Source organism: Zootoca vivipara, chromosome 2 (assembly GCF_963506605.1).
Source record: "Zootoca vivipara chromosome 2, rZooViv1.1, whole genome shotgun sequence".
Taxonomy (NCBI): Eukaryota; Metazoa; Chordata; class Lepidosauria; order Squamata; family Lacertidae; genus Zootoca; species Zootoca vivipara.
Genome location: NC_083277.1, coordinates 68,174,101 through 68,196,709, shown reverse-complemented (window position 1 = coordinate 68,196,709; position 22,609 = coordinate 68,174,101). Strand labels below are relative to the sequence as shown.

The 22,609-nt window shown below is 43.0% G+C and overlaps 1 protein-coding gene across 8 annotated transcripts in view; it reads left to right on the top strand.

The window, feature by feature from the left end:
* The window catches only part of JADE2 (jade family PHD finger 2), a 156,408-nt gene extending 143,636 nt beyond the window's left edge, over positions 1-12,772 (top strand). For 7 of the 8 annotated variants that reach the window (XM_035105461.2, XM_060271668.1, XM_060271669.1 and 4 more), the window contains 2 exons: positions 5,285-5,413; positions 6,935-12,772. In XM_035105461.2, the coding sequence (XP_034961352.1) occupies positions 5,285-5,413; positions 6,935-7,833 (1,028 nt within the window). In that variant the 3' untranslated portion in view covers positions 7,834-12,772. The remainder of the gene's footprint in view (positions 1-5,284; positions 5,414-6,934) is intronic. The other variant, XM_060271672.1, reaches the window with a different exon arrangement.
* The last annotated feature ends 9,837 nt before the right edge of the window (positions 12,773-22,609 follow it).

Below are 22,609 nucleotides of genomic sequence, written 5' to 3'. Positions count from 1 at the left end.
CAGTCAGCATTCAAGAATATGTGCGAATTTGCAACAACAATTTAGTAGTTCTGTTTGGATACACTAATAAACTCTTGTGAAGATAGCAGTCATCATGGCACAACTAATCAATGTAACCTACCTACAAGAATATTCAAATATTGTATTGGAATTTCAATTCCTATAATACATGCAAAATACCATAATAAATACAAATGATGACTGGCATCCAGAGAGAGTCATGGGTACTTCTGCAGAAGCATGGGTGATTTTTTTCTTCTTCTTCCAGCCTCTTTCCACCTTTGGGAGAGCACTAAGGTTGAGGAGTTTCCACCAGAAACAATGAGATAAAAATACCATGTGGATGCATAGAACTTGTGCAATGCATTTATCGTTGTGAGCCACTTAAAAGCCATTTTGGCATATAAGCAGTATTTAAACTAATAAACAATTGGAGGGATCCAACATAGCACTGAGCAGGTCACTCCATCAGCATACGTATTTCTCAAGTTTCACACTCACAAGTTCTGGTGATAGCCATTTACTTGAGTTTCAAAAAGGATTGACAAACTGATTTAAGAATTGGTCTATCAATGGTTAATGATAGCTGAAAGGAGCCTTGTGGACCTCCAACTGTTGTTGGACAAAGAGAGTCCTTATCCTGTCTATGACTCCTTCCCTACTCACCCGTCTTTGTTGCAGAATTTGGATCAGAGCTTTTCATTTGTGTTCCTTACACAGAGTATATATAGGCCTGCATGTAATCAGACTTCAGATAAGGGAACTGTTGTTTATATAGTGTTATAATGGTAACCTTGAGAATTCAGTTGAACTATATTATCCACGAACCACATTTGGATTAGAAGTGTGTTAATATTGCATGTATGCTTGGGAAAGACTGTCCCCACCTGCTAATCTAGCGCTTGTTTCTGCCAAAATAAGCTGTCGAGGAGAATATTGCAACTGCACATTTGATTCACATGGCAGCTTCCATGCCGGTTTCGTAATTAGCCAGGATGTTTTGGTGCAGGTGTTTTGTTTCAGTTGCCTACTCCAAATGGTTCACATTTGCCAGCTTAGGTTTTTTGTTTTTTTACATAGGAGCTGAACTGATTGGAGCTGAGTTGTCTTTTCTGTTTCAGTCATAGTTGAGATTTGACTGCTAGCCTCAGGTGACACAGACTTCCACAAAAGAGCTAGTGAGCTTGAGAGAGACTTGAGACTGAAGAAGCTCTTTCCGGCTTCCTGCTAAGTGAAGTGGAGCTTTGCCAGTGACAAATGCGGAAATGGGATCAAGCCACAAATATCAGTCCTGTGATTTAAGGAGAAATTGCAGCTTCACTAGAAAAAGCAATCTTGGCCCATGAACACAATCATAAGACTGCATCTTTGTTTACTTCTCTCTTTGATTGGAAGCCTTTGGGGCAGAGCCTCTCCCCCACCTCCAGCTTAGTTTAGCACCTAATTATTTTACCTGTTTCAAAAATAGTTATAACAAGAATACATGGGCCTCATCTCCCCATTTATACAAGCCAAACCTCTATTTAAGTGAAATAGGAATAGGTTTTTGTTTTTCTGAGACTGATATGTACCATAGATCATTCACATACATGCCACTCTTGCTTTGGCAGTCACTAGCTAGACCTACGATAATCATTTTCACACATACTTTCTACTTACAATGTGTTTTGATAAATAATCACTCTTGCCCTGGGAGTTTAATTTTGGCACATCATTCTATAATCCCAGTGGTCACAGAGGCTATTAAGTAACCCCAAGAAATGCATGAGAGTTGCATTTCACTCTTTTGATCTGTAGCCCAGAAGCCTTTACTTCCAAAACAAATCTGTTTTCTTGGAAATGTGCTTAAAGTGGCCTTTCTTGCTGTCACTTGTGGTCACTTTGGAAGCTTGGCTTGTGAAAGATGAAGTTATGGAAATTCTTGTATAGTTGCCCTATATATCACAGTGTAGGTTGTATATTCATGTGATACTCCAATAGGCAACTATATAAGGGCTATTAACGGGGCAGGTTATGGCTCATGATAATTGGGTTTGCGGTTGCCACTAGCCAGGCCACCCTGCCAGCTCCTCTTCCACTTTGCAAGCTGGAAAAAAATGCATTGTCTGTAGCAGCTGAAGGAGTAGTTAAATAGATGCAACTTTTCTCCTTCAAGGTTTCTGGCTAGTGTATTTCCTCTCAGCACCCCTGAGAACAGCCAGGCAAGTTTCATGGAAGGAATAATATGTTACCTGGCCTATCTCTATCTTTTAGCAAATAGCAACCATAGCCAGGGGTGGGGTGGGGAGGGAGATGACCATCTGGACCAGGAGCATGCTGCTGAGAGGAGGGGGAGGATAGCCCCCCCCCCTGCCGCTGCCCGTGTCATTTCTCTTGAAGCTGCTTATTTGAATGGTAAAGGAGGACTTGTGTTTATGCAGCCTGTAAATGTATGTTTTTCCTCCTAATTGGGCCAATACTAGTTTGCAAGAAGAGATTGGGAAAATATATCATGGGGCAATGGAGACTTAACTCTGTTCCCCAGCCCAACAGTCTCGGTCTGTATCACACCTCCCTCCCCAGATGCTGTTTTCCATAATTTAAAGAGATGGAAGAGCCAATTGTGCAACGTCCTTGTCTCATCTAGTTTTGCCCCCAGATACACAAAAATACCAAATCGCCACTCTAAGGAGTATGGGCACAAAGTTTTGGTATTGTCTTCTTCAGAGCTTTGTTCCAGGAACTGGCCCTTGCAGGTTTCTCTTTAACCCACTTCTGGTTTCCAGAGCAAGAAAAGGTTGAGATGAGCAAGAGACTGCCAGCAGCTTCTGTGAAGTGGGCGCCCTGGTAGGAGGCAGTGGGCTGGAAGATGAAGTGCTATAGGCCATATGTTGCTCACTGTACTTCACATAATATGCCTGTACCAATTCCTGGGTGCAAGGGACGGAGGAGGTTTGTTTTTTATTATTATTATGGGTCAATTAGACAAAAGATGAAATCACTTCTTCAGCAAGTAGTTGCTCTGTGAGTTATAGCCCTGCCAGATTGGCATTGTTTGGAATCGAAAGCCTGCATAGAGCTGGTAGCCCTTGGAAATTGGCTGAATATCCTCAACTTCTGTTGCATTTAATTGGTCACAAGGATCAGCGTTCGTGGCTAATTCGTTATTCGTGTTACTATCCTTGCACGGAATGGCATGCTTTCCGAACAAAATGAATTGTTGAGATTGACCCAAGATGTCTTTGTCCTCTGTTGTCTTTTCTTTCTGGAGGGAGAATATTCTTCCTCATCCATCATTAGCCCAGTGTAAGTTATTAATTAATGTATGCCACAGAGGTTAATGAACAACATCTTGGTGAAACACATTTGGCACACTTCACTTTTGGAGACGGCCCTCGTAAAGTTAAGCTTGCTTTTTTATTTTGCCACTGATGAAAAACCATTTAGTCATTGCCTCTTGAAGTGGGAAGGGCTGCCCGTTTAAAAGTGGGAGTTTTCTATTTAAACTGAAATGCAACCCCCCCTAGCTGTCAGGCTTTGAAATGCCTTGACAAACTTCCTTTTCAGAAAGGCTAACATTCATATTGCTGTTTGGAAGCATTGCAGCATCTAAACAAAAGCCAGATACTTTTATTTGTTAAGTCAAGTGAAAAATAGGTCTGCCCTTCTCCAGTTAGCTGGCAGGAATTGAGCAAACATCAATTTTGCTTTTCTTCCTTCCTGGAAGTCAGTTCAGTACTTGTGAGGGCTGGGCGGGGGGGAGGGAAGTATTTGATTGGCATGCCTGGAAACATAAATTCTCCACTTCAGTGGGTTTATTAAGTGACTACCAAGGACAGCCTAATTAGTTTAAGCCAGCAGTTCTTGAACACCACCACCATTTGTATTCTTCCTCTTAACCCCAGACGGTTCTGCATGCTTGGAAATAGGTTCATAATAGTACGGCCTATTGATGTGTCCCATGGTAGCTGCTGTGTTTCTCTCTTAACAACCAGCCAGCATGTAGAGGCAATTCTCTTGCATTAAGCAAGTAATCTAACCATGAGCTGTCTATTTATCTCACATAACATCAAAACGGATAGAAGCCTACTAAAACGTAGGCTGTTAGCACTCCCATAACACTATTACACCACAAGCAGAATCAAGTGTGCAAATTCATTTTTCATGTGGCATCCTAATACGGTACAGTCCTAGGTGTAAACATAAGAAGCGCCTGCTGGATCAGACCAATGGTCCATCAAGTCCAGCGATCTGTTCTCACAGTGGCCAACCAGATTCCTATGGAAAGCTGTACCGTAATCGGGACCTGAGCACACAAGAGCTCTACTCTCTTCTGCAGCCTCCAGCAGAAGGAGCTTTAGGCAAGACCTCACTGAGAATGCTCAGCATCCCAAAGAATAAGTAAAAAGCTTGGAGAAGTTCCTTTGCTGGAAAAAAAGTAATATTTTAACAAAAGCCCCTTGTTATTTTAGTATGAATCCACCAAGGGAAATAAATCCTGGGGATCGTTTAGATTGTTTTGTATAAATTGAATGTTGAAGGCAAGATTCAATTTAGTTTGCTGTATTTGTGGAATGAGGTCAACTCACACAATGGGACATTTTCCCACCACTATCCCGGCAGCCCCTAAATCTGCTCTGGAGAGTTGGGGGGGGGGAACCCAGAACAAGTTTAGGTGGTACACAGGGGGAGGGGGAAGGCCCATTACACAAATGGACCTTGTTGAACTTGCATACAGCCGTTGGGCTGTTTTGAATGGAATTAAAGTTAAGTGAAGTGTCTTCTAAGACAAAGAACCAGTTGATTATGTCCTCCAATAGCTGGAATGCTCTGCTGACCCAAACTTTCTAGAGATGTGCATAACTGGTAGCATAAACGTGGGTTGTGAATCACAGCCTAGCATAAAAGTGGGTTGTGAATCACAGTCTGATTCATAAAGAGAGGTACTTGATTTTAAAAGATACTGGTTTTAATCCAAGGAGTCTTATTTATTTCAGTGGTTCACATTGAGTTAAACCCGTGTGCCAATGACCCCATTCGTGTGTCTCAAAACAAAAAAAGTCTTAGGCTATGTGACACAGAATTGCAGCCTGTGATACTTTACTCATGGGCCATAAGGCAAGTTTGCAACATGTCCACTTGCCTAAAATGGTGGTAAATGATTTTTCCATATAACTTCACGCTCTACTAGCAGCCATTGTAATACTTTGTTACATTTTGTTATCTTCTTAGTTTCCTCTGTATTTCCTAAGCGTCTTCTGGTTGTGTTTAGTATTAATGATTTCTGTTTTTTAAACCCAAACAGAGCAAACTGGAAAGAAAACGAAGGGAAGAAGAAGTGACCCAAAAAGAAAAGGAAGAGACGATAGGAAAAGCAGCCCAGAGAAGAAAGAAAAGAGGAAATCGGGGAATGAGTTGGTACTGGGGCAGCTGGGTAAGTCTGGCTTTAAAAAAGCTGCTTTGGCACCTCTGGAGAGGTTAAATGCTTTAAAAATGTTGCTCATGGAGCTTATGGGTGGGAAGTTTAACGATTACCCCATTCAGAATCTTTTATTCACATGTTAAGTGATCATGTGAACAGGACTGCACTGAATATGCCCCAGGCATGTGGGCACTGGCCAGCAAGGTCTCAGAGTATCACATGTGCAGCATGCCCAATGGCTGGGACTGGCAGATGGAGTCTTGAGTCCACACAACTTGGAACTCTGATCACTTAGTTGGTCTCTAAGGTGCTACTGGAAGGAATTTTTTATTTTATTTTGTTTCGACTACAGCAGACCAACACTGCTCCCAACCTGTAACTGGAACTCTGATTGTTATTGGTATTGTAGAACAATTTATACATTAAAGAAAGAAGGTTCTACTGTTAGTGAAGTAATCTTCAATATGACTCCTGAGATAACTTTTATTCAGTTCTGATCTCAGTTTACTAGTTCACTATACCAAACTGATTCTTTCTGAGGATGAGGAAGTACTAATGTATTTGTGAACCCCATGTGTTTCGTGAAAAGAGTTGGCTATTTAGATAATAAAGAATCCATTCACTCACTCTGTGCGAGTGCATCCAAGTCTAGGAGTTTCCACCTGTGTAGAGGAGGGATCCCTGACCTTTTTGGACTAGGCACTTCTGGAAATCTAAGAAACAGTTGTGGGCACCGCAATATACCCATTTCACAGAAGAGAAGCAAGCAGTTCTCAGGTACTCCCCCTCAAACAACAAACAAAACAGCCGCCCACACTCCAAAACAAATAAAACGGAAGCAGCCAAAAAAAGAGAGCAGGGGGGGGGGAACCCAAGCAAGGAACAGGAAAACTGGCAAAGCACCACCATGTGGAGCCCATAGAAAATCTGGAGAAAGCAAGGGTGCCTTCTGTCCCGCCCAGTGCCACCCATGGTTAAAAAGGGGGGGGGAGTGAACATGTCAAATTGAAAATACTAAGAAATTAGAAGGGTGCCATTATGTATGCAGGTGCCATGTTGGAGGCCCTAGGCTGTAAAGCTAATGATTCCCCTCTTGTTCACTTGGCCCTAACTATAGAGCTTCATATTACTATATCAGGGCTTTGTATCCAGCCATGATAAAATATTTGATGCAAATAGGTGGCCGCGTGATTCACATTCAGGCTTCCCCGGACTGAACTTAGGTGTTGTGTTATTACAATCCTATGCAATGTCACATTTTGCCTTGGTCTTTCTGAAACTTCTGTCTGCCTAATTACCAACCCAAGTTTGTTTGTTTGTTTGTTTGTTTGTTTTCGTAGCCACCCTTTACCGTAAAGCCCCATGCTGAGTTACAACAATGTAATATACAGTTATAAAAATTGGGTCAAACTGTTACAATTATAAAGCAAATAAAACTGTTCTAATTGGAACAGAAATTACCTTTGTGACGGTGGTTAAATGTTTACTGAATCCTAAGGCGTCCTGTTCCTTTTCTACCCTCTTTTGGTTTAGGTTTGTCCACTTCCTTTCCCATTGATGGGACCTTCTTCAACAGCTGGCTGGCTCAATCTGTACAGATCACCACAGAGAACATGGCAATGAGCGAGTGGTCCTTGAACAATGACCACCATGAAGACACCACCCCAGGCCTTTCCGAGGAACTTCTACAAGACGAAGAGACCTTGCTGAGTTTCATGATGGATCATTCCCTGAAGTCCCCGTTGAAGCACAGTGACACAGCAAAGAAAGCTAGGAGCAAAGTGCGAACGCACACGAAGAAGAAAGCGGCAAGGAACGGCTTGAGTACCATCTTTAAGAGACACCAAGAGGACTCGCATCACTGGACTAATGTGAGCTCTTTGCCAGATAGCACCACCAAGTCGTCACCCCATGATTTAAGAAACAGCAAAGCAGAGAAAGGTGTGGACAAACTTCAGCCAGAGCGCAGGGCGATGTGCGAAGTGAAAAAGTCTGCTAAGAAGGGCTCTTCACACCCCACAACTCTTCTTCCAAAAGCAAATGATCCACATGCCTCCCAGAGCCTGATAAGTAACCTGAGCAATGAGGAGGAGGAACCACTGAAATATACTCCATCTTCTGATCCCAAACCCCTGGTTAAAGTGCCTGATCCAGTAGGTAGTCCGAAAACAGTAGTGAGGTTCAGATTACCAAAAGTAGGCAGAGGGACTCGGAGATCCCAGAGCGAGAAGCCCGCTGAGCTGGTTAATGGACCTTCAGGAAGTGAGAGGTCAAAAGTTATTTTACACCCTTTTGACAATGAGACTGATGGCTACTTCTCAGATGCAGAAATGAGTGACTCTGACGCAGAATCTGGTAGTGGCAGAGGGCACCATAGCCAATTAGATTCAGGAAATGAGGATAATTTCAGAATGAGCATTTTGGCATCCTAATACGCCAGATAGACCAATTGTGACAGCTCTGTGAGCCCTAAATCCAGTTACAACTGCCATGTCTAATTTCCACCTGGTATCATAACAGAGGGTTTTGTTTTTCGTTTCGTTTTTAATTTGTATATATAGTTTAAGAAAAAAGAACTGTTGTTTTTCCTCTTCTCTGTTTGACTCAAAGCTTCACTGACTTAGACTTATATACTGTAACAGTAGCTAGCCTCTCCTAGTCAAAACATGTGTATCATAGTGAAACAAAATGCAAGCATGTGCATTATTAGGGAATAGTGCTTGCTGGTAGTGAGCAGGACATCCTAGAATTTTAACGAGGAGGCCTGAGATTGCCAGTATCTGTTGTTCATGCCGGGATGACAGTTTTATGGGCATTATTTAAACCAAGCAAATAGATTTCATGGTCTGCCTGGTATTGCCTCTGTTTAGCAGGCTACAGAATGGGGGTACTATTGCAGTAGCCAACTATATACGCAGAACTTATGGAAAAGTAAATTGTGTGCGCGCATGTGTGCGTGTATGCATACATCTGCAGGATTTGTCTGTGTGTGTGTGTGTGTGTGTGTGCAACTATGAAGTAAAATAAGCGATTATTTTTTAAAGAAGCACAACAAGCTTATTTGAAGAAAGCACTTAATGGTTGGAGGAAAGACAACATTGTATTTATGGTCTTTTAAATCCTTGATTTTTCTTTTTTACCTCCAGTTTGATCCAAGTCCATCCAAGGGTTCGGGAACCAAGATTTAACCCTATCACTCGCAACTTATCAGCTGGGCAGCACCATAAACCCTCATCTAAGGGTCTCGGTAGATAAAAGAATGACATATCTTTGTTAAAGCTGCTCTGCTTTTAATCAGTATGCCTCCTGAGTGACTTCCGATATTATTTATTGGTAAAACCTAAACCTTTGGGTGTCTGAAGCAATTCCCGTAATTTGCTCAGGTTGATTAAAGTAGCCTCTTACCAAAACACAATGGAGATCATAGGACAGAAGATGCAACTCCATGAACCTGAGAAAAATATTACTCAAATGTGTTGGGGTTGGTTTTTTTTTAATCAAATGGCTTCAGTTCCCATAAAAGGGGTCAGTCTACATTTTCAGCATAAATACCCAAATTATGGCTCCTGTTCAGGGAGCAAAACATGAAATCTTCCTGTGTAACAGTCATTTTACTGTAGACATCGAGAGGCGATTGAACCTTTTTTCCTTTGCCATTTCTTTTCTTTAAACACTGTAATGGAATTGATGGTTTTCCTACCCTTTCCGCCCTTCCATTTCATAACTGAAATCCTACTAGGAAGCCGTTGAAAGTGATATACAGATGTCACCGTTCTAAATATTTCAATACTGTTGTGCATAAATTGTGTCTAGTACGCCTTAAGTGTCATTCAGAAACTCATATTACCTATGAGTCACACAGGTTTTCCATGTTTGCACTTAATTACACCATTACTTCAGTTTTGGCTTCAAAGGTCATGGTTAAGGTTTGCTACATACTTTCTTGGAGTGACCCCAGTGTGAGCTCAGGGAACAAAAACAAAAAGAAAAGTGAACTTCACTAAAACTTTTTGTTGTTGGTATGTTACTTTAAATGTGTGTATGTGAGCGTGTGCGTATAGATATATATATATACTGGGACACTTCCGCTTGTTAATCCATCACTTTCAAACTGGGGGAGATGAAGACGTTGCAGTTGTTCAGATGAATCAGTTAAATTATTTTATGGATGCCAAAGAATATTTTGAGAATAGCACAGCCAGAAACCGGAAATTTGTCATTTTGGGGAGGGGGGGTGATGAATGAATGAAAGCTGTTTAGCTGCAAAAGGACTAAATCAGTGTTCATGACACAGCTGAGGCATTAGGTTGCAAGCTTGCTGAAGATGATGCTTTTATCATTTGGATCACATCCCACCATTTTGATTTCTGATGCTCTTTGCTCATTGCATTCTGAGCAATGTTGGTTTTATGTTTTCTGAAGCCAGATATTGGCTGTCCTTGGTTTTTTGAGAGTCAGTCATTTTACAAGCCTTCCAAAGTCCTTAATATCACTCCAGTTGAGCCACAACTTGGAGAACTTTTGTTCTGAAATGAAACCAAAATCAGGAGCCAAACACACATCAGTGTTTTTGCTGATTTGAGAAGTTATGTTTGCAAAATGATTTTTCAAAAGCACTGACTGAAATGGAACAATTTGGTATTTGCCTAACCCATATGAGTTGGCAAGTAAATTCTGCTCCTTAATTAAGGCTTGGTATGTTCAGATGATGTTAAATACAGTAAATAGGACTTAGTTTTATCTTATCAAGCTTGCTAGGCTTTAGCTACAATATCCTAGTTATGTCATACAAATAATCAATATGCTGCCTTTTAATGGCTCTTGCTTCCGTGTGCTTCAGTTCAACTATAGCGTAAAAAAAGAGAAAGAGAGAAACACAAATCCAGAATTCTCACTGTACACAGCTTTGTTCATCAGCTACTGCATAACCTGCCTGCTCACCAGTACAGGACAGCAAAAGGAACAAACTTTAAAGAACAACCAAACTAAAGCAGCACCTATCGTCTTGATTTGGATTATATGTAGCACTCCGAGACACTCCCATTGTTACTGTGAATAAGACATAATAGTGAACCAAAATCAAAAATTAAAAATATATGGAAAAGAAGAAGAAATGCTTTCTCCCATTCTAGCACCTTCAGCCCATTAATGAGACCCTGTACACAAAGTCTCTGAAATTACACCATAGAGTTACACACTAGGAGAAGCCCCCCCCCTCAAATGGAAGAGAGCCAGGGCTGCCGTTGCTCACATGGGAAACCAAAGCCCTGTGGATTCTTGGATCACAGCTTTTCCATGTAATATATCCACGTTTGCAACTAACAGGGAATAACACTGGGTGTATGTGGATTCTCGCCTTTTTGTGTGGAGAAAGATGAAAGAAAAAGATGCAGAATACTTTACTGGAAGCCAGGAATGTAACATTGTTCCTAACTAGTTGATGACAATGCCCTTCTGTTCACAATGCCTTGGATCTGGCTTGGATCCAGAAGGGGCTTCTGCAAACAGAAGTATGGGGCGCAGATTCCCCATGCAGCCCCGCACCTCCCATGAAGAAGATTGGGGAGGGCAGGGGGAAGGGAGTAGTAGTATTTTAAACAATTGTGTCACACATGTGAACGGAAGAACACCATTGGATCCACCTCAGTGTTAGAAAATATATTCACTGTATTCAGTGTAGACAAGCGTGCAGTAGGATACATAACTACTTTTACCTTGTTGCTTTGGCAAAATGTTAGTATTTTTGTATAACTGCTGTGGAATCCCTTGATCTGGATTCTGTAATGTGCTTGGCCTGGCAATAATACTCCTAACATCACTTCAGATGTGGTGGTAGCGGCCAGTGAGTGCCTTAAAACCAGGCATAGTCTCTGGAATTGTAGAGGGGCCCATAAGCTGCCACCTTACAAGCAAAATGCAGTGCTAAGTACACAGAAGTGCTCCCTATGGTTAGTCCAGGTTCACCTCTGGCATCAGAGTTTTGGTATATATCTGGCTGGCTACGCTAAAACGTTCATAGCAAAAAGCGTTGCTAATGAAAAAGGGTTTTCTCGCAGTGCAGCTCTGACTTACTTTAAATCATTTCCAGTTCTGATTATTTCATATGGTCTCCAGTAGTGACCATCTAAAGTCTTGCTGACATTTCTGTGCGGTTGACATATCTGCATATTGCTCAAAAATATTTTTAGAAGAACTCCAATCTTCCTTTGCTGTTTTGCACTTGCCTTTTTCTCAACGACAGCAACAACAAAGATTTGCATAAAGGAAGAAGAAATTGTCCATGGAAAATATTTTTTTATGAACTGTAAATGTATTTTGAGATGAACAGAGAGCATATATGGTCTATTTTGTTAAGCAACGGTCTTTAAGATGATGTGTGAACGGCAAGCATTTGTATTTGCAATGTAAAGGATGAATCTCATTTCCTTTGGAAAAGCAGAATCATGCTTTGGCATTAACATGATCATAACAATTCTCCTTTTGTTCATCAACAAGAATCAAATCTTGCTTTTAAAATATCAGTGTTCAGTCAACTGAATTGCCTAAAGGCAATTTTGTAGCATATTTTGCATCTCTTAGAAGATTTTAACATTTATTATTAAAAAATAAAATCAAACTATTATTTGACAGAGCTTTTCCTCAAAACACAATGGAGAATTAGCCATTTCTGCAGGAAGAAAGGAGAAGATTTCAAACCCACCTGGCTCCCCCCCCCCCATGAACTCCTCAAAGTGAGTTTTTTGCAAGCTCTCATAAAAAGACAAAAAGACTCCTGTTTCCTGTTACCAGGTAGGTGTGTTAATTTGGTTGTTCTTTAAGGAAACTGTAGTATACTTTGCTCCATTCCACACAGACGCAAAACAGGCCCACTCCATATCAGTTACAGGAAACGATATGAATGTCACAGGAGGTAAAGCCCTTCTGTTTTCTTTGTTTCAAAGAAAGTGATGTGCCATTTGTTAATATAAAAGAGAAATATTGAAAATATATTGAAAAGAGCAATTTTAAATTATTTTTGGCTTATGTTGCGATATTTATTTTCTTGTATTAGAAATTCCTTTGTAGAGAAAAAATGTATTTTTCATTAATGCAAAAACCTATTTCTCCTTTTGTACATTTTCCATGTTAGTTAATCCTTAAAGCAATATAATGTATCAAAAGTTGTTCTGTGTGAAAGCTGTATTATGCATGCTGTTTGTGTTGCTTTGGAATAGGTCTGTCTGCCATAATTTTCATCATGTTTCAATTCAGTGTATGCTTTAATACACATTGGGACCATGAACCATTTGCTTATAAAAAAAAGAGAAGAAATACCTTTGCATTCTTCAATGTGTTGGCAAATGCAGTCAATAAAGCCGTGTTTTCTGTGTACTTTTGTTTGGCTATTGAGTACTCAACTAGGACTAACTCACCTCCATATCCAAAGGAGCCATCTTTTTCACCTTTCCATAAAATCTCAGTAGCAGTGAGCCTTAGACTAGTTAGTGTATATGCAATATTAATCAGTTTCTATCAAGATTGAGGGCATAGTTCCTCTTTAGTTCCTCAATAGTGGTACTGTGTTTTTGCCACAGGACTTTGAAAGTGCAAGAAAGCTGCAGAATAGTAAACACTGTAGAAAAAGCATGTATCCCTTCTATTATTATTATTATTATTATTATTATTATTATTATTATTATTATTTATTATTATTATTATTGCAGGGTCCTTCAAAGCATGCAGCCGGTGCAATCATATGCATTGGAGTTTACTCCCAAACATGTTTGCATAGGACTGCAGCATCAGAAGTGTAAATCTTACACTTAGGCAATCTTACACACCCTTACCTGGAGGTAAATCCCATTGAACCCAAGGGTGTGCATGGCAAGCACCAGGTGCTATACACCTGAAAAGTAACATTTTATAGGAGTAAACACAACACAATGAGCTGTGAATCAGCTGTGTCTTTGAGGTGCCATTTCCTCCTGTGGATTTAAATTCTAAGGCAGGCATAGGCAAACTTGGCCCTCCAGATGTTTTAGGACTACAACTCCCATCATCCCTAGCTAACAGGACCAGTGGTCAGGGATGATGGGAGTTGTAGTCCCAAAACACCTGGAGGGCCAAGTTTGCCTATGCTTGTTCTAAGGACTACTTTCTTGTTTAGAAAGCACTGCAATGCAGGGGGAAACTGATCAGAGTAAATAATAATTTTAATTGAACTACATCCTGCTTCCTACAGTGACCAATCAAAGTCCTCTGGTTGGACATGAAAGCAGTCGTCTCTTCTACTCCCCAGCCGCTGGTCATCTTGACATGTGCAAAGTATACACAGGTTTATCTCACAATGTTGTATGTATTCACCTTCCCAGCCAGCATGCAGTATATAAATGGGGGTGGGGAGGCAATCGTTTCAATACATGCTTGTTATTTCCTGTGGCTTACATAGGTAAAGGTACCCCCAGACCGTTAGGTCCAGTCGTGGACAACTCTGGGGTTGCGGCGGTCATCTTGCTTTACTGGCTGAGGGAGCCGGTGTACTTGCGGGTCATGTGGCCAGCATGACCTTCCGGGTCATGTGGCCAGTATGACTAAGCTGCTTCTGGAGAACCAGAGCAGCGCATGGAAACTGTTTACCTTCCCGTCGGAGCGGTACCTATTTATCTACTTGCACTTTGACGTGCTTTCGAACTGCTAGGTTGGACCAAGCAACAGGAGCTTACCCCATCGCGGGGATTCAAACCTTCTGATTGGCAAGCCCTAGGCCAGGGGTCCCCAAACTACGGCCCCCGGGCCGGATGCGGCCCAATCGGCCTTCCAATCCGGCCCGCGACGACCCCCGCCGCCCGCTGCCGCCGCCCGCTCTCGCGGCGCGCGGCGCAGCGGCGATCTAAAAAATCGGCAAAAAATCGCCGAAAATCCTTTGTGCGCATGCGTACGGGCCTCTCCCGACCCGGAAGAGGTCATTTCTGGTGCACTTCCGGGTCGGGGGAGGCCCATACGCATGCGCACAAGCGATTTTCGGCGATTTTTTTCCCGCCCGTGTGCGTGTGCGCATGCGCACGGGCGCGCACTCCCCCGCCCTCCGGCCCGCTGCGCGCGCACTCCCCTGCCGTCCGGCCCTCCGCGCGGTCGGCGCGGCGGGCACCGGCCCGCCGCTCGGTAAGTCTGGGGACCCCTGCCCTAGGCTCTGGTTTAGACCACAGCGCCACCCGCGTCCATAGATAATGCTTTAGCCCCCACTGGTTATGTGTTCCAATCTAGTAACTGAGACAACCACAAAATACAATTTAAGGTAAGGACTTGCGAGCTTATGCTGTAATCCTGCAGGAATGGTTGGCTATAATAATAGCAGGAACATATCAACAGTAGAGAAAAGTACCAATAGCCCCCAAAGAGAAGGAAAGACAAACCAAATTATTAAGTATTCCTTTGCAGCTTTATCCCAACAGAGAATGATTCCACTACTCCCTCTGTGTATATTTCTGATGTATCATTGCCTGATCAACAAGTTTAAGATGACATCCTCCCCATCCAGAATATCTAGATTGTGCCACTAGGCTTTGAATCCCGTTTTGTTTAATTGTCTTGGGAGTCACGAAACATATGGGAACACTCCAATCTAGTAGAAGCAAGTTCACATTAGCTGTGGCAGGGACATACCCTTGTCATCTTCTGTTAAACTGGAGAGACCTAGACTGTCACCAAGGTAAATGGATATAGACATTTTGAAGATGCAACTTGCCACATTCTTGCAGGAAACGTGTGCAATATTGCATGAAGAAAGCTCAAGAGTACAGTTCTGGAGATCTCCACACACTACAAGGGCTTGTAAGACAAGAACTGCAAAATATCAGAAAACAACTGAAAGGGCAAAGCTCTTCACATATTGCTTAATTTTATACCAAAACCTGAGTCTTAAAATCACAGTCATTTATAACAGCTGGGTTTACATGTTCTTTCCTATGTAATTTTACTTGTACATCCCTTAATGAAAAGCACGAGTTTGCATCCACAAATACAATATTCACATGCTGGGTCATTCAAAATAGTAGTAGGTGTATAATGTCTGTAAAGGCAGCTAAACTGAGTATTCTGATCTTTGTTTATGTGAAGGTGGCTCTTAAATCATGTGAACTCTCAACATGAAATTTTACACAGTTATACTTCTTACAGTATTTTAACTTTCTAAGTTTGAGGGAAGTGGGAGGATATATATAAGTTTTCATTGCCACATTGGTTTTTGCAGTTAATTACTGGGACATGTACCCTAGAATTTGGCATGCAGGTCAGGTCCATAAGAAGCCTTGGAGCAGGAACAAATTCCTGTGGGGAACAACCTGTCCCCTATTGGAATCCCTCCCCTCCTCTGGACAGATGCGTGGCCACAACCTGAGACCTACATGGAAGTCATCACTGCTCTTCCCTTTTCAAAGCCCTCCTGGTTCTAAGAGATGGTGGGGTGGGAGGAAGGTGGGGAATATCCTGAATACCTCCCTTTGCCTCCCCTGGTTCCTGCCTTGCAGGTGGTGTGACACCCCATAAATCACTGGTCCCCTCTCCTGGGTCACTCCCCTGGTCTTCTGCTTCCACCTCACTCTCTTCAGGGCCCTGCCAGTCCCTGGCAACCCAGTGCGTTCATAGGGAGGATTGGGAGAAGCCCTTGAGTGCCACTGCGCTATTGGCTATGTGATTGAGAGGGGCCAAACTTTGAAATAGGCTGAGAAATAAGATATATTTTTCAATGTGGGGAGGCAATGAGATTTTTAAAAGCTAACATTAATCCAATGGCCACTGATAGATTTTGCTCTCTGCCTGTCACCCAAAGATGTAAGACATGCGTAGGCAAACTAAGGCCCGGGGGCTGGATCTGGCCCAATCGCCTTCTAAATCCGGCCAGTCCAGGAATCAGCGTGTTTTAACATGAGTATAATGTGTGCTTTTATTTAAAATGCATCTCTGGGTTATTTGTGGGGCATAGGAATTCATTCATTTCCCCCCCCCTTCAAAATATAGTCCGCCCCCCCCCACAAGGTCTGAGGGACAGTGGACTGGCCCCCTGCTGAAAAAGTTTGCTGACCCCTGGTCTAAGATCTATGTAGCAAGAGATTGGAATTGTGCTAGAATGTTTCTACCGCATTCTGTATGTTTGAAGAAGGTAAAAGCCAATTGTACCCGTTGGCTCATAGCTAGACCAAAGCACTTATGAGTTCAACAGAGGCATTGTTTGTTCATCTTCCAAATGTCTTAATGACCGGACCAAATATAAACTTTTAAAAAGCAAAAAAAAAAAAAAATCTCCTTTTTTCTGAAACTGCGCACTAGGACAAATGGAACCAAATCTATTAAAAAGTAATGTTTTGCTAATGTAATACCCAAATGCAAAAGAAACAGCTGAAACATATAAACTGCTATCAGCATTGGTCAGAAGCCAAAGAAAATAACAATAAAATTGCACTCTCTCATTGGAGATGAAATATTGGCTACTTTTGCTGTAAACTTGAATAATGGCCATAAGACAAAGCCGGACTCATTCGGTAGAGTTTTTTAAAAGTGATAAATGGCCATCTAGTGGCAGTTATGGTTTCCATTCATTACAGAAATGCAGCTTCACCCAAACATATGATAATCTTCCAGCCATGTGATTGTTCTCTGAGATCAGTAGATGATTACCCAGGTGGATCTGATTGTGTCAGAATATAGGAAATGTTTCCCCCAGTTGTAAACCTTGGCTCCCACTTGGTCAACTCCCTGCTTTTGTAAGACAATAAGTGGTCTGGGACACATTGGTAATGTTTTTTTCGTTCTGGGCCAACTGCCATGTCTATAAGGAAGGCAGTAAGGTAACTTGCTTCTGAATAGATGCTGCAGTATGATGACTGCACCACTGTTTTGTTAACCAAAAGAGAACAGTAACTTTATTATGCTGAAATCAGTAGTGCTGGAAGAGCTATGAATGCATCCCAGGGCCTGATTGAAAAACACTCTTCTTATGGTAGCAAACAGGCCATGACCACCCATTTTTAAGGATGCTACAAGCCGTGTCTTTCCTGTATTGGGCTCTACAGCCACAACAGGCACTCTTAACTCTCCAACAGTTTGACCTCACTCCCAAAGGCACACACCTCCACTGTCTCCTGAGACAGATGGATGCCAACCAACAAGTCAAAGGCAAAAGGAAGTCAGGTTTTAGTCAAAGCACCCTCTATATTAGCAGGAAAGCAGCCGGAGACATTCCGATTGGCAGGTTGGAGGCAAAATGGCAAGCACATTAAACTTGACTGAGCCAAATGGCTGGATTAAACCACACCGTTGTGCTAGTGGGAGCTAGCACAACTGGAGTTTCCATCCTTTCCTCCCCCCATGCCTCTCAAATTGGCTCAGGGTGGGGCTGGGGCAGGAGAATCCCCAGAACAGGCCACAGGGATAGGAGAGACCATTTCAGCATAAATGCTTGCACTGATGGAACAATTATAATAGCATGACGCTGAATTCTTCCCAAAGGTTTGTGTGGTTACTTTAAATTACTAAATGATGTTCATCTTGTCTCCCGTATCCCAGATCTATCCCAGGTCAATAACGGGTCCCAAGGGTTTCCCCAATTTTTCTTCTTGCTAAAAATGTGCAGCCTGGTCTGTTTAAGTACTCCGCGGCCCCTCTGGAACGAATTAATCCACTTTCCATTACTTTCAATGCGAAAGATCGCTTCAGGTTAAGTACGCTTCAGGTTAAGTACAGACTTCTGGAACCAATTGTGTACTTAAACCGAAGTACCACTGTACTAGAGTCAAATGTGCACTAAAATGCATATAATAGTGAAAATAACTTATAAAATGTATTCTAGTAGGGGGAATTGCTTTGCAAAAAATGTATGTCAGGAGCACTAAAATGTTGATGAATTTTCACAGGGATTTTTTTTTAAAAAAAATTGCAAACTGCTGTGGAAATGTGGGGAGCCAAACGTAAGACTGGTAAAATGAGAAACTGAAATTGACAGATTTGCCCATCCCTACCTCCACCTTTTCCCTCTTTCCGGGCTTTGCTTTTCAGCTGACTCTCCCTTCCTACAACCACCCTGGCTATTTCACATCCTGCTGTCTCCACATCCTCTGTTTCCTTTCCCACGTTGATTTTACTATCACCAATCCCCAGCCTCTTTGCAAGCAAAAACTTAGGTCTCCACATTTTTTTTCAAGCAGCGCTGAACCTCCTGCTCTAAGCAAATCAATCCTATATGGCTTCATGAGGGAGAAAGCCAACAAGGTTCAGTGACATATATTTGCATGGAATGTGTCATTAGCCCTGGAATCTGCACAGTGTGATTAGAAGCAGAATGGAACAGGATGCTCATTGATGAGCTCCTTTCCAAGCATCACCAATGGCAATATAATGCAGTTATCTCAGTTACATTGTTCTGTAGCCTCACACTCCACCATAATAGTGTAGGGTGGTTGGACTAAATGACTCTCAGGGTCCCATCCGACCCTGTGCTCTTGCTGTAACACTGGAGTCTGAAGAAAAAGAGGCTGCTGAAGAGGTCAACCCTCTTCAGAACAATCTTAGCCTGGCAGATTATGTTATGCTGGGAGGTTGAGCCTTTGCTTAACTAAACAGATGGCCAAGTACACATGACGTGTTGCTATAGAACAAAGTAGCTGGAGAGCCTTCTGCAGGCAACATGTCTCTCTTATGTCCCCTGGCTGGTGTCTGTGTATCTCTATTGACTTTGGGGCTGCCCCAAAATACCTACAAAGGGAGCAGTTCTGTGGGTTCTGTGGATCTTCCATCTTATACTCAGGTTGCATAGTTGCATAAATAAAACCTCATATCGCAGAAACACCGTTCATTCAAAGACATGTAAAAAAGGTAAAGGTAAAGGCAAAGTACCCCTGGAAGGGTAAGTCCAGTCAAAGGCAATTATGGGGTGTGGCACTCATCTCGCTTCAGGCCGAGGGAGCCGGTGTTTGTCCACAGACAGCTTTCCGGGTCATGTGGCCAGCATGACTAAACCGCTTCTGACGGAACGGAACACTGTGATGGAAACCAGAGCGCACAGAAATGCCGTACGTATCTACTTGCACTGGGGTGCTTCAAACCGCTAGGTTGGCAGGAGCTAGGACAGAGCAACAGGAGTTCACCCTGTCATGCAGATTTGAACCGCCAACCTTCTGACTGGCAAGCCCAAGAGGCTCAGTGGTTTAAACCACAGTGCCACCCACGTCCCTTTTAAAAAAGAAAATCAACCCAGGGTATGTGCAGAAACCAAATCTCATCCCTCAGACGTGTGTGTGTGTGTGTGTGTGTGTGTGTGTGTGTGTGTGTGTGTAACAGTACCAAACCTAGAGCTGTTGAGTGCATAGAAGTCGGGCTCTGAAGATAGTGAATTGTGGCTCGCATTAAGGAAGCTACGGTATAATCTGGAACATAATTCAGAAGGTGGTGGAGTCTTTCCCCAGACCTCAGAGGGCAAGAGGGATAGAAACAGTGATTAAGCAATGTTATCCCCAAGTGTACCCCTTTACGTCCCTGTTTACAGATGAATAGCTCCTCCTGCACTCTAAGGACGGAAATAGTTATTGCAAGAAGCCCAACTACTCCTGTCCACGGATATGAACCCCACCAGCAAGGGGTAGGTGGGAGCAAAGTATACAGAGAGGCACTGTACATGTGCCTACAGCTCACTGGTAGAGCTTTGCATGCAGGAGAGTTCAGGATCAGTCCCCAGCACCGGAAGGGTCTGAGAAAGGCCTCAAACCTGTGGCGCTCAATAGCTAGATGAATACTGATTAGATGAACCAATGACCTAGCTCAGTACTAAGGTATTGTCACATGTAGCAGCATGCAAGTGATGTGGTGGGGCTGTGTGACTATCCTGACCTCCATTCCACTGGGACACTGCAGCAAAGCAGGATGGAGAGAGAAGGAGTGTGGTGGCAGCAAGGTCAGTGCTGTGTGGAAACGCAGCAGCAGAAGTGCCAGGGTTGGCTCTGCCATCATGTTTCCACCTCACACTGCCTGCTGCGGTTCATCCATACAAATGTTCTCGCAATATGCAGCCCCTGCTTACGCACACATAAAACCAAACCACCTGTTGTAATGACAGGCTTTTTGATAGCAAACGTAAGACTGGATGGTGGTCTTGTCACAAAAAGATATCATAAGGCAGCATTATCTAGCCCTTGAGACGTGATGGGAGATTATTTTCTCTCTCGTTGCATCTTTCACTACATCAACAACATTTCTAGGTTTTAGAAGGCTGGTGAAATGCAAGCAGAAATGTTTGTGTTTCACAGGAAAGTTCCCCTGCTGAAAAGAAAACAAACACAAGCCAGACAACAGCTTTGTTTACAGCTTTATATGAGCCTGGCAATGAAGTTGCATCCAGTAGCCTATGGGGCTGTGCACAGCATTACACTGACTAATTCAGGAGTACCCAGCAAACATTAAATGGAATAAAATTCAGCTTTGGTTAATGCTTCTGGAAAGGAAGTATTTGAATAAAAGGAGTGAGTTTGGGTCCATTTCACCAATGAAAATGAAAAATGCCGAACTTACAAACTTAAAAGGAGTGGCACAAGATATTTTATACCACAGCAGATTCAATGCTACTCTTAAAGCAATATGTTCCCTAAATGTACTGTGCTGGTGCATAAATGCATTTAATTTTACACATATGCATTATACGATCTAGCCTTCCCAAATTAATCCATTTAGGGCAGCCATGCTGGGTACTAAAATAGCGCATTTCCCATGGATGTCCATGTAGGGATGTAAAACAAGGTGCACCTGCTGCAATTTGCAAGCGATGATTTGAAAACAAATCTACTATTAAGTGGCAGCGAACCAAGGGAAATATCCCGTCTGGGGGAAGCAAAGACCCTGGCTCACAGACATGTGCTACAACTTAAGCTTTTGTTGGAGTCTGCCAATTCTGCCAGGAGCGACAGAAAGGAATCAGGTTTTGATTGCATGCAAATGTTCAGGGGTACCTTTCTGAATGTGACAATTTGCAAGTCTATCGTCTCCGAAGGCACAAGGCTTAATGCCCTTGCTGTTTGTCAATGGGAAGCAGCATCTCAATACAGAACCCAGGTGCGTACTTCGGAATACTTTAATAAATGCATATAGATATCATCAGATGGGAGAGTAACAAGGACAAATAATAATCAGCACACAGGAGTGGATTTGCTCATTCATTGCAGGTGGCGATGTTTTCTCCTCCAGCGATGGAGGGGGTTATCTGCAGCAAAAGAATGTGAGGGAAGTCAGCCAATGGCTACGTCGGGAACAGGAATAACCCTGAGATGAGAACCAACAGCTTTTGCTGTTTGTGGCTGTTTGCAGAGAATGACTCAGCAAGCAATGCTTGTGTCACTCAGGCAGATCACCTGCAGACAGAAAGGGCTCTGGAGAGGGATTAGGACTAGCACAGAGAAGCAAATAAGGGAGGAAGGGGGCTTGCAGGAAAGAATGAAAGGGAACTCACATCCAGGAGCTCAAGACATACTATCCGGAGTTTAATTAACTTGACAGAGCTGGAAGCAGCAGCAAGGAAAACAGCACGGCCGAGATGTGTGGGTGCCAAGGATCCAGATGGATCCTTGCTGGAAGAATACATTCACTCCTTGGGCAGCTGCAGTGCATGATAATCCTGCACTGAGGAGGCGGGAAAGTTGGGCATTTGGTGGCCTTGTCTCTTGATGGTCTTACTAAGAGAATTCAGACTACTAGACAGGCCAGGGTGGGTGATGACCTGAATCCCCAGCTTACCTGGTGGCAATTCCCACTGGTGTAAACAGTATGTCAAATCCAAAGTTCAACAGTCAGAAAACATGATCAATCCAAGTAAGCAAAGTCTGTAGTCCAGCAGTCAGGAAACACAGCCCAGAATCAAACCCCAAGTGCAGTCCTGTAGAAGCCCTGGAGCATCCAAAACAAGGTCCCTCAACACGGGCCGTTGAGCAAACACAGCACCTCAGCTCTGCTTCCCTTCTATACTTTGCATGTGGATTGCAGCATCTGGGCTTGATGAGGCCTGTTTCAAGCCTATTCCAGCTTTGGACTTAACCCCCTCCTCCCAGAGCCAGCGAGCCCCTCCTGGGCTGTGGGGCCTTGCCTGCCTCAGCCTGCCACTGCTCTCTATGCTTCACACAACCAGGCAGCTCACTAGAGGACCTTGGGCCATAGCTGCCAAGTTTTCCCTTTTCTCGCGAGGAAGCCTATTCAGCA